The 12,416-nt window shown below is 45.0% G+C and overlaps 1 protein-coding gene across 1 annotated transcript in view; it reads left to right on the top strand.

The window, feature by feature from the left end:
* Positions 1–12,416, top strand: part of LOC119422727 (sodium/potassium/calcium exchanger 3-like) — a 34,857-nt gene that overhangs the window by 16,727 nt on the left and 5,714 nt on the right. The window contains exons 4-11 of the mRNA XM_037690121.1: positions 3,088–3,162; positions 4,034–4,118; positions 5,422–5,525; positions 8,900–8,974; positions 10,164–10,189; positions 10,259–10,312; positions 10,392–10,522; positions 11,444–11,604. Coding sequence (XP_037546049.1) covers positions 3,088–3,162; positions 4,034–4,118; positions 5,422–5,525; positions 8,900–8,974; positions 10,164–10,189; positions 10,259–10,312; positions 10,392–10,522; positions 11,444–11,604 — 711 coding nt within the window. The remainder of the gene's footprint in view (positions 1–3,087; positions 3,163–4,033; positions 4,119–5,421; positions 5,526–8,899; positions 8,975–10,163; positions 10,190–10,258; positions 10,313–10,391; positions 10,523–11,443; positions 11,605–12,416) is intronic.

The raw sequence follows: 12,416 nt of genomic DNA, 5'->3' as shown, positions 1-12,416 counted from the left end.
ACAGCTGAAGATGTGAGCAGCTGAAGAAGTGAGCAGCTGAAGAAGTGGAGCAGCTGAAGATGTGAGCAGCTGAAGAAGTGAGCAGCTGAAGATGTGAGCAGCTGAAGATGTGAGCAGCTGAAGAAGTGAGAGCTGAAGATGTGAGCAGCTGAAGAAGTGAGCAGCTGAAGAACTGAGCAGCTGAAGAACTGAGCAGCTGAAGAAGTGAACAGCTGAAGAAGTGAACAGCTGAAGAAGTGAGCATCTGAAGAAGTGAACAGCTGAAGAAGTGAGCAGCTGAAGAAGTGAACAGCTGAAGATGTGAACAGCTGAAGAAGTGAGCAGCTGAAGATGTGAGCAGCTGAAGATGTACGCAGCTGAAGATGTGAGCAGCTGAAGATGTGAGCAGCTGAAGAAGTGAGCAGCTGAAGAAGTGAGCAGCTGAAGATGTGCGCAGCTGAAGAAGTGAGCAGCTGAAGATGTGCGCAGCTGAAGATGTGAGCAGCTGAAGATGTGAGCAGCTGAAGAAGTGAGCAGCTGAAGAAGTGAGCAGCTGAAGATGTGCGCAGCTGAAGATGTGCGCAGCTGAAGATGTGAGCAGCTGCTGTGTCACCCTGCAGCTCATTGTGGATCTCAGCTTTTGTTGCAGCTTTTTGTTCTGGGATTTGGACTCAGATGTTGGATCGGATCCAGATGTTGTGTTGCTGCGAAGCTGCTTTTAACTGATTTCGGTCTGAAAGATGATCCTGTTTGGTTCTGGAACTGAAAACCCAAAAGCTGCAGAGGATTTTGTTAATCTGCCTCTGAACCGCTGACTTCCAGCTCAGCACAGTGCGGCTGCAGCTGAACGAAGCTGTCGTCACCGTACAGGGACAGACGAACGGTTCGTGTGCAGGGGAACACACCTGGATGAAGCAGGTTCACTGATGGGTTTAACCCTAAAACAGGAATCAGGACGACTTATAGCTTCTGATAGTTTTCCTGTAATGACCTCTGATCTCCTCCTTTACAAACTGTTTCAGCTGCTGAAACCTTCAGAAACTTCATCTCCATCTTTTACCTCTCGTCTGTGGTCTGGTCATGGAGGCAGCAGGTCCAGGAGAAACATCTAGACCTCCCTGTGCCCAGAGATACTCTCCATCTCCTCCTGGAGGACCTCCAGGCATTCCCAGAGCCAGAGAAGATCTATCACCTCCCTTATTCAGATGCAGAGGAGCAGCCGCTCCACTCGGAGCTCCCCCTGGAAGACGGAGCTCCTCGCTCGATCTCTAAGGCTGAACTGGGCTGTTCCAGAGCCACCGAGGACAAACTGTGTCAAGTGAAGGGGTGAACGTACCTTCATGTTGCAAGGCTGAACTTTCAGCTCCTTGTTTGAAAAGTCTGCAGTTTAACGCAAGGATTCAAACAGATCAGCGGACACGAGTGTCAAGTCCGAGCCAGGGTGAAGAAGTACGTCGTGCATCACTGATGGAGATGTGAAAGGTCACAGATAACAAAGTCCATGCTCAATAATCCAGGTATATAATCCAACATTTTTCAGTCAGGTCAACCTGTCCAGATGACCTGACTGAAAAATGTTGGAAAGGTCACAGATGTTTTTCAGTTAATATAACTCAGATTACCATGTGTGTGTGTTGAGTTGTTAGGACTGGACCGAGTGCTGCATAAGCACGGAGCCTTTCAGCCGAATAAGCCAGGAGGCTCCAAGAGTCGTCTGACCTTGCCTTTGTCTGATAACATTATGAAGACCCTTCCTCGTGGTCTCTTTGAGCAGACTTGGAGACGGAGCGCCATGTAACATTTTCATGCTTCTATTTCACCTCTGCTTCATCTTGCAAGATGAAACCTGGGATTAAGAAAATTATCTACCTCTCCTGTGTGGCATATTTATTTAAAGAGCTATTGAAAGGACAATATTAAATGATCCTAACAATCAGGTCTTCAAGATTCAGAGGCACGTAACTTCTGAGCAGAACGTTCGTTGGTGAGATGGCAGAGAAACTCTGGCAGGAGGATCATCTAGGATCTCAGGTTTCTCCTCAGCCGAGGACTTGTTCTCTGGATTTGTGCGTTCAGCTAAAACAACCTGATTGGTTCAAGTTCACAGTTTGTGAGAATTCAGATTTTCCGTGTTTGAAAGGAAACTGTGGTTTGTCACGGCAGCACGATGGCTCGGTGGTTAGCACGGTTGCCTCACAGCAAGAAGGTCCTGGGTTCAATCCACGGTTGGACTTGGTGTCTTTTTGTGTGGAGTTTGCATGTTCTTCTCGTGCTTGCGTGGGTTTTCTCCGGGTTCCTCCCACAGATTAAAAACATGCATGTCAGGCTGCCTTCAGGCCCAGGCCTCCCGTGCAAAAGAGATCTGTGATCTCGGTGGGATTTGTCTGGTTAAATAAAGTTAATAACTAAATAAACTGTCGCAGCGTGCGCTGTTTTCCCAGGATTTATAGTTTTCATCTCTAGGATTTTCGTGGGTTTCATACTGTTTGTTGCGACTGGGTGACCACTGCTTTTTGAGTGACCACAGCGTTTCATCCTGAGAGCAGTTCTTGTTTGATTTTTGAGAGTTTTGCACAGCGTGTACCGGCACGTGTCACTGGTGCTCTGACATGTGGCCTCGGTGGACCCCTCCAGCTCTAAGGAATGAGGGTTTGCATCAAGAGGAAACGTTCGGTGTTGTAGCTCAAAAGCTCTGCAGGCCATTTCAGTCGTAGTAAATCCGAGGATTTTCTTTTCGACCTGGTTTGACGTCCAGCGCGTGAATTAAACCAGATGGACCTGCTCGGTTCTGTTCTCCGGTTCAGTGCAGAGGAGGGAAATCACTTTGGGTTAACCTTGGCATCTAATGAAACCATGAACCTCTCTGGAGGTGAGAACAATCAGGTAGAGGTTGTCAGACAATATGCCTTTTGACTCAGCTCTTTCTTCACCAAGACCAACCGAAGCAACACACTCATTACTGAGGACGAGGCCCCGACACATGGATCCATCTCTCGCTCCATCACTCAGGAACAAGACACGCAGATACTTGAACTTCTCCCTCTGAGGATTTCTGAGCCTCATACGAGCTGGTTCTGATGGTTCTGATGGTTCTGTCTCTCTCCTCAGACCGTCTACATGTTCTGTGCTCTGGCTCTGGTCTGTGACGACTACTTTGTCCCGTCCCTGGAGAAGATCTGTGAGGTGAGAGCCGACACCGACAGGTTTCACCGAGGTGACAAAGTTCAAGTTGAAGGCAGCAGGTTTCCTCCTGGTTCCTGTTCAGGTCAAGAAGCTCACAGAAGTTGCGTGTTCTGTGTGAGAGCTTCGTAACTGCTGAATTTAGTTGAAGCTGGAACCAAGTCGGTAAAGCTGAGAAAGCAGAACACAAGCTAAATGCTAATGGAAGCTAAATGCAAGATGAAAGCCGAAATTCTCTGTGAAAGCTTAAAGCAGCACAAGACAAAAACAGCAAAGCTGATTTATTCTGATGCTTTTGAAGGAGCTGAAGAGATTTCTTTCACTATCAGGAACATTTTGTGTAAATAGTTATTTATCAAAACAAACGTCATGCTCAGTTTAATTCAGTTTATTTACAACAACGCTCATCTCAGGACACAGAAACATTTTCCAACATTATCATCACAAACATCAGACGTTTGTTGGTGAAAGTCTTTTAGATCGTGATCGTCTCTGAAGGAGATTCTCTGTAAGAATGTCGTGTTCGCTGCAGGTTTGATGTATTCTTCAGGGTTTTTCTAGAACAACAGGTTAACGGTGAAACGTGTTAATTAAACAAAACGTTTCCTCGGACTCAGATTAGTTGGACCTTTTTCAAAAGCTTTAAATTAGAGGAGCTCCTGCAGCAAGTGAGAAAAATCTTCCCAGAACTTTAATCAAAAGTTTGGTTTCTCTAAAGAAAAGGCAAAGAACCGCTTAATTCTCCTGCTGTCCTCGGGTCAGAACGACTCACGAGACCTTTTGACCCCAGGGCAGCAGCAGGGTTAGTCTGTCCTCGTGCCTGTAGGACAGAATATTTAGACCAGCTCAAATTAAAAATGTTTTCTTTTTGCAGCGCCTCCATCTCAGCGAGGACGTGGCCGGAGCGACCTTCATGGCAGCCGGCAGCTCGGCCCCGGAGCTCTTCACCTCCGTCATCGGTAATGATGCGTTTCATCAAAACGCTCGGCGGCGCCAACAGGGAGTCGGTTCTGACGGGTTTCACTTCAAACGGAACTCTTCTCATAACGCGTTTATTCAGCAGCATCGACCGAATCAAGAACAGACAAATTAATTCTTTTTATCTCAGAAGCGTTGAAGAGGGCCGTCACTTAATTTAGGTTTATAAACTTTTTACACACATTTAATATGGATTTGAAAATTAAAAAAAACATCAAACGTAAAATATGAGAGGATCAAAGTGGATTCCCAGACAAACACAGCGATCAATGATTTAATGCAGGTCGGATGTTCCGAGTTCAAAATGAAGCAAAACCGTCAAATTTCTTACTCGTAACATTTTAATTTACAATATTTATGATCAGGGATCATTCTTAATCTAATCTGGAGTATTGACTATCTTTTTTTTATTTTTTTATTTACATCCGAAGCGTCTGATTAGATGGGTTTTAAGGCAGTTGTGGAGGACATTATAATTTGTTTTAAGCAGTTTAACATAAACTGTTCTTTCTATAATTTGTGCGGTTCTCTACAGAGACGGTTTTGTCTTGCTGACTGTTTTTTTGCGTACCTGTAGAATTCAGGTATGTTTCCCTTTCAGAGCAATTCCAACAAAAGGCCGTTTTTCTTTTTCAGCTCTGCTAAACACACCCAGACCCCAGATCAGTTTAATGACTCGGATGTAATTGTTCTGCTCTTTTTAAATTAACCCCGACAGTCTGACGAGCTGTCAGTGAACTGTTAGCCGCTCGTTAGCCTTCAGCACCTGCTAACATGCTAACTCTTGTAGCTTGCTGCAAACAGCATTAGACTGAAAACAAGAGACCGATGTTGGTGGGCAAACTGTGAGTGACCGTTATCTGCTGGATAAAAGCTCAGCTCCTTCAGACCGGAGCAACACACTCATTACTGCAGACAAACCCTGATCCGTGGGTCCAGATCCTGCTGAGTCCTGGCATCACTCGTGCACAACACTCCAGATACTTGATCTCCTCTGGTTCAAGAAGTTTCACCTTTTTCCTGATCAGAACCAGGACCTCAGAGGAGCCGACTCCAGTGTCCGCTGCTGCTTGAAGAACCCAACAGAGCCAACAGAACTTCATCATCTGTATGGAGCAGAATGTTGAAGGAGAGCCCAGACTTTTTATATGAAACAAGGGGTGCGAAGAAATTGAACGCAACAGGAAATGTTGCTGCAGATGAGTTTCAGAGGATTGGTTTTGTTTGGGTCTGATCTCTAAGAACCGTGTGTTTCTGGGTTTTCCGACCCGTTTTCCTCTCCAGGTGTGTTCGTCACCAAAGGTGACGTTGGTGTCGGGACCATCGTGGGTTCGGCTGTCTTCAACATCCTCTGCATCATCGGTGTGTGTGGCTTCTTCGCCGGCCAGGTACGAGGGTTAGTGACCCATTGGTCCTGTGTAAACAGCCAGATTATATCCCTGGTTCAGATTATACCCTGGTTAAAGAGATGATATAAAATAAAATAGAACTTTATTGATCCCGCAGGAAATTGTTGTGCCAGAGTTTCAGTACAAAGGAACATACACAAGAGATCACACAAAATGTAAAAAATAAGAGAGCATGTAGAAAGGGCTGAGGCCATATTATTCACCTGGTCCAGATTATACCTTGGGTTAAAAGGGCCTAGGACAGATTATACCTGGGGTTAAAGGGGCCTAGGGCAGATTATACCTGAGGTTAAAGGGGCCTAGGCCACATTATTCACCTGGTCCAGATTATACCCTGGGTTAAAGGGGCCTAGGTCAGATTATACCTGAGGTTAAAGGGGCCTAGGCCAGATTATACCTGGGGTTAAAAGGATCTAGGTCAGATTATTCACTTGATCCAGATTATACAGGTCTCTCTTGAAAATGAGTTTTTGTGACTCAGTGAGACTAACTTGTTTAAATAAAGGTTGAATGAATATACCTTGGATTAAAGGGGACTATAGACCAGATTATACCTGGTGTTAAAGGGACCTAGGCCAAATTATACCTGGGGTTAAAGGGGCCAAGGCAGATTATACAAGGGACCTATGACAGATTATACCTGGAGTTAAAGGGGCCTAGGCCAGATTATTCATCTGGTCCAGATTATACAGGTCTCTCTTGAAAATGAGTCCTTGTGACTCAATGAGACTCACCTGTCTAAATAAAGGTTGAATGAATATGCCTTGGGTTAAAGAGGCCTAGGCTAGATTATACCTGATGTTAAAGGGACATAGGCCAGATTATACCTGGGGTTAGGGACCTATGTCAGATTATACCCGAGGTTAAAGGGGCCTAGGCCAGATTATGCCTGGGGTTAAAGGGGTCTAGGTCAGTTTATATCTGTGTTATAGGGACTTGGGCCAGATTATACTTGGGGCTAAATAAACATAGGCCAGATTATACCTGGGTTTAAATAGGTCTAGGTCAGATTATACCCTCTGATATTAATAGTGTTGAATCACAAGAATTAATTTCTCAGCATTTCATTGTGAGGTATGTTAAGTGAGAAAACCGTCTTAAATCTTAAAACTCTAATCACATAGACTTTGTTTTTATATTAGACTTCCTCAAAGGTCAAAGGTCAAAGGTTGAGATGCTTTTGGTGTGTTGCAGGGTAGAGTTTCATAAACTGCTCATACCGTTGGTCTTCTACGGTTGTCAGAGTTAAAAACTGAAGAGTTTGGTGTCGGAGGAAGCAGCTGAGAGTCTGAATACGTTGAGACGAAGATCAGACACGACATGTTGAATTATTCTGTTACAGTCAAAGCTGAATAATAATAAATCTGTAATCTGTAGCATTTAGATGATCAGAAATGGTTTGAATGGTATTCTACATCTTAAATTAAATCATAAGATATTATGAATATGTCTAATATATATTATATATATTTCTCAGTGCAGCCAGGAGGCAGAGGGACGATGGGGTCCTGTTGGCGTCATCGTGCCGGACCTTCAGCTCTCACTGGAGTGAAACTCTACTCCCCTGCTTGCATTGTTGGCCGGCGGTCGCCATTTTGAATCCCTGATTCAGATGGTTGGGGCAAATATTCTCGGTTGTGATGGTTTATCACAAAAGATAAAAAAAAAAATTTGTCAAGCCTTGATAAACATGTTCAAATTCAACCAGTTTACTGTTGAAATTAAGTCACAGCTCATGACTGCTGATGGTACACATTAAATAACGAGACTTCGTTTGAGATAGACTTCCACATTTGAGGGTACAGTCTGGTCTGGAGGGGTTAACCCGGATTTAATCTGGCTGGTGTTAATTAGGCCTGTTACACAGGGTCCTGGGTGGTCTGTGACCTGCTGACCGACCGATCTGACCTTTAAACTCAACGTGCTCAAGAGTTCAAACCTGCTTCTGTAAACCTAACAGATTAATTTGACTCAAGACATTGAGGGCTTGATGGAGATTGTCCAAGGGCCACTTTTGGTCCTCGGGCCTTAAGTTGCCCACATCTGGTTTAACGGCTGCCTTTCATACTGGTGGGCGAGAATGTAATAGTCATTATTTGTCTGTTAGCAAAATATCTCATGAACCAGGGGACAACTTTCATAATTATTGAATGTTCTTCTACACCTCATTAACGTTTGGAGTCAGCGTGATTCAAGACGCCAACACTAAAACGAGTCTTTCCACAGGTGTTGAACTACAGTTTGGTGTGGTAGTAGCTGAGAGTCGTCCCAACACAAACCCTGAGAGCTAACTGGTTCTGTGCGTCATAACTCTGGGTTTAGTTCTACTTTTGGTCCAATAACTCAGTTTGAAGAGCAGCTTGAGAGCACTAAGCTAGGGTTCTGTAGCGGGGCCGAGAGCCGCCTTCGACCCGTCAGCTTCATCACTGTGGGGAGTTTTCGGTCCAAAGAACCTCAGCTTGGCTCAGCTCGTACTGCAGGATGATGGTCCTGCAGCTGGGAGGGGCACCTTTGACCCCAGCCTGAAGCCCAGTCCTGGGAAAAAGAAAGTCCATCCTCTGGGTCCAGGTTTCAGAAGGACTGATCTGGTCCTCGGCCGTCAGGTCAAAGGTCAAACCCTGCCGTGCCCAGAGTTCCTCCCTCGGAGGTTTCAATCAGAAGAAAAGGTTGAAAACATCTCATCTCTGCCTCCCTGTCACACTGGCTCAGGACCGGTTCAGGTTCGGTGTTTTGATGTAGGAAAACAGATGAACCGGTCCACGAACAGAACCTTTGACCGGGAACTCCCGGACCAACCCAGAACTCTGCTGTGGCAGCCACCAGGTGAGAGGGTGAGCCTGTTTTTCTACAGTTTACAGGAATGTGAGCTCAGGAGGTGGTCTGGGCCCGCGGCGTCCACACGCCTGCTCATGCCTCGGATCAGAACCAGAACCATGTGGTAACACTGTTTTTACTCGCATCAAACTTTATTTATAAAGCACCTTTCAAACAACAGCTCAACATAAAGCGATATACGTCTGATGGTTCTGATGGGTCCGTACGGACAGGAAACAGAACCAGCTCTCAGTAAAAACTGCATGTCGCCCAAAACGAACACTTCATGACCCGTCAACCCTCTGAGTGCGTGTTGGGGACGACTCTCAGCTACTACCACACCAAACGTTAGCTGAACGTCTGTAAAGATGTTGCAGCTGTTTTTGCTAGTTGATTAGCTGTGGCAGCCATCTTGAATCTAGTCTCGTTTTGGTCCTTCTGACGGTTTCGTATATTTTGCTAACAGAGGGGCATTAGATCTGCAGCGGTTCAGACCCCTCAGGAGCTGCTCTGAAGGTTTGTGTGTTTTCCTGCTGCAGGCGGTGAAGCTGTCCCACTGGGCTCTCCTCAGAGACTCGACCTTCTACACGCTGTCCATCACGGCGCTCATCGTGGTAAAAACCTGGTTTTAGTTCAGAAACATGAAACTGAGAAGTTCTTCTCTGTCCCAACGTCTGAGTTTGTATTAAATTATTGGACTAATTATTCTCTTTCAGCTCATTTGACTCAGAACCGTCCAAAGTGTTTGGTTCTGACTCTTTGGACTCTAATGTTCGGGGCCTTTAAAACGTTTTTTCAACTCTTTGAAGTTTTCCACATTTTGTCCCGTTCCGAACCACAAACTTCAAAGATTTTCCAGGTTTTAAGCGACGGACCGACACAAACTAGAGCAGGAAGAAAAATGATTTTCTAAAACTTTTTATTTTTGTGGCGTCTCGATACCGATACCAGCCTCAGGTACTCGTACTTGTATCAGTATTATAGTATCAGTTTCAGCAAGTATTCAAACTGAAGTAATTGTACAGCCCTAATTGTTTGTGTTTTTATAGTTTAAAATCGGCACAGTGTGGTGGTGTGTATTCGTTTTCACCCCCCTGAGTCAGGACTCTGTAGGACCACCTTCGGCTGCAGGTCTTTGTCTCCACCAAAACATGTACAACCTGAAGTTTTTGTCCCATTCTTCTGTGTAAACCAGCTGTGCTCAGTCAGGATCGATGAAGAACATCTATAAACTGCAGTTTTCAGGTCTTACCACCAGATTCAGGTCTGGACTCTGGTTGGACCATTCCAACTCATGATCTGACCCATTCCTTTGTAGATATGTTTTGGGTTGTCCTGCTGGAAGGTGAACCCACGTTCAGATTTTCTCCTGTATTTAGCTCCGTCCATCAGTGTGGACGGTGCGTTCAGGGTGGTGTGCGTTGGCTTCCAGGGACTTCGACTTTCTTCTCACCACTCTTCCATAACGGACAGATCTGTGGACTGACTGTCCCACCCGAGCTGTGCTCATGAGTTACCGTGCGCTGCTTGAACAGCGGCTCTGTGAGACGTTTTATAATCTTAACACTTTGTTTAAAACTCCTCGACAACTTCCTCCCTGACCTGTCTGCGGTGTTCCTTGGTCTTCATGATGCTGTTTGCCCCTCTGTGCTACTTTGTGCCGCTCCATCCGGTAAAACCCGAGTAGTGTTGTGAAGTTTGGGCTTCAGAAGCTCAGAATTTGCACTAAGACCATGTGTGAAGTTATTCATCATATTTTGAATCTGGTGCTTCATTGTTTCCTGTTTTCTCTTTCCCGTTCAGTTCATCTACGATGAGAAGGTTTGCTGGTGCGTACCGATCATCACGTTACCTCCGTGAGTTCGCGATGGCTGAATAAATGTGACTCGTGTTTGCAGGTGGGAGTCCCTGGTTCTGATCCTCATGTACGCGGTCTACATCCTCATGATGAAGTGAGTCTCTTCAACCGCGTCGGAACTCATCGGTTCCGTCTTGTTGTTGGTAACGAATCGAATCGTTTCCGGCCGTCAGGTTCAACGGCAGAGCTCATCGGTTCGTCGACCGTCGGAAGAAGAGCTCGGTGAAGCTGGGCAACGGGCTGACGGGAAGCACCGATCTGGACGAAATCTCGTGTGACGCCACCGCGGTCCTGCTGACGAAAGGTGGTCGGACTCACACACACGCGTCGTCCTTAAAGGAACATATAATCGTTTAAATTATATTTATCTGACCCAATAGGTTAATTTGTTACCCCAATCATTTGAGGAAACTACTTTTAAGCAAAAAGGTAAAAAGCAGTTTCCTTTTTGCCGTTTAGCAAATAATGGGGTTGGCTGGTTTACGTATATTTATGGTGGTGGCCATCTTGGATTTTGACTTGAGAGCCCAACTTTTGTTAGGAACGTTTTTTACGCCAAGATGTAACCACACACCAAAATGGAAGTGGGTACCTCCCTTATTTTTCAAGCTAACATGCTCACAACGTGCACGGGCAAATGGACGGGTTCTTCCAGGACCCTCTTTTCGCTCTGCGATGGGGACAACGAGGCGGCTCTGACCCGCTCTGCGATAAGATCCTTAAAGGTGGCGTTCCTTTATAAAAACTGCACCAGTTAAAGAAAAACACGCTGGGAGGGAAAATGTGCAACATAAATGTATTTTGTGAGTTTTTATCTGGGGCAGGTGTTAGTTTACTGATTGTTGAGTCAAGTTATGATCAAAGGCCTCGTTACAAACGTGTTGGTGCCCGTCGTACTTTTTACTAGATATTCTTGTTTCCATCGTAATTTTAGATCGAAAAACAGAAAATACATGAAAACCTGCGTCTCCATCGGGAACGCAGAGCTCTGACGTCTGGCAGGACACGATTCCCCCTCTGACACCAGAGGAGTTTAGGTTTGATTGTAAAAGTCTCTCTGCTGATGGACTGGAGGTTTCCTCTCCAAGTTCAGGGTCAGTATTTAGTCTGCGGTTCTGCCTGAAACCCAGCAGTGTGCTGCCCCTCCGCTTCGCTCCTGGATCGTGTCGTTCGTATTTTATAATAAATTCAGTATTTTAGACGTTTGTGGTGCGTTTCTCTGCAGCTAACTTCCACTGCGCCCCGTCGGTGCTGATGGTGGACGAGCTGCTGTCGGCGTACCCCCACCAGCTGACCTTCTCCGAGGCCGGCATGAGGGTCATGATGACCAGCCACTTCTCCCCCAGAACCCGCCTCACCATGGCCTCCCGCATGCTCATCGTCGAGGTACGAGCACCGGCAGGAAGATCGTTAAATACACTTTAACGATTTCAGATGTGGCAGCAAAGACAAAACCAACGAAGAAGAAGTGGAATAAAATAGTTAAAATTAGACTTACGTCTGCACTGAACCGACACGGCTGGCAACAAAATAAGTAAATTATAACAAGGCTAAAGAAGATATGATGGAGCAACACTGACAGCTGAATGACAGCTGCAAGTTACTGAACAAGCCGAATCAGAGTTGTGAATGCTAAAAGTGACAAAAAGGTAGCTCAAAGCTATTGTAGCAAAACAGCATAAAAGTATAAAAACGCTAGCTAAAATCTATGTACAGTCTAGGGAAAAGTAGTAAAAATATAACTCAAGCTAAAACTACTAAATGGCAAAAAATATCAAAATGTAGATAGAAGTTAAAAGTAGCAAAAGAAGAAAGAAACAAGGCGAGGACCTGAAGCTGATTTCAAAGAGATCAAACTTTTGATAGAAATTAACATTTTTAACGTAATTCTATTTTTAAAAAAACTGTAAAAAAGTTTTAAAATGTTTTGTAAAGTATAAAAGTAAAAAAAAAATTAAAAAAACAAAGTCATCCATCTCCTGAATGAGCCGAACATTTAGATGACTAGTTCTGAACAAGCTTAACGTTTAGTTAATTCAGTCCTAAACAAGACAAAGATTTAGCTGGCTCTGTCTTGAATGAGCCGAATGTTTAGGTGACTCAATTCTGAAAGAGCCGAATGATTAGCTGACTCAGTCCTGAACGAGACGAACATTTAGCTGACTCAGTCCTAAATGAGCTGAACGTTTAGTTGACTC

This window comes from Nematolebias whitei, chromosome 16 (genome assembly GCF_014905685.2).
Source record: "Nematolebias whitei isolate Nwh7 chromosome 16, NemWhi1, whole genome shotgun sequence".
NCBI classification, from domain to species: Eukaryota; Metazoa; Chordata; class Actinopteri; order Cyprinodontiformes; family Rivulidae; genus Nematolebias; species Nematolebias whitei.
The sequence above is the reverse complement of the archived record's forward strand: the minus strand, read 5'-3'. Positions and strand labels throughout refer to the sequence as shown.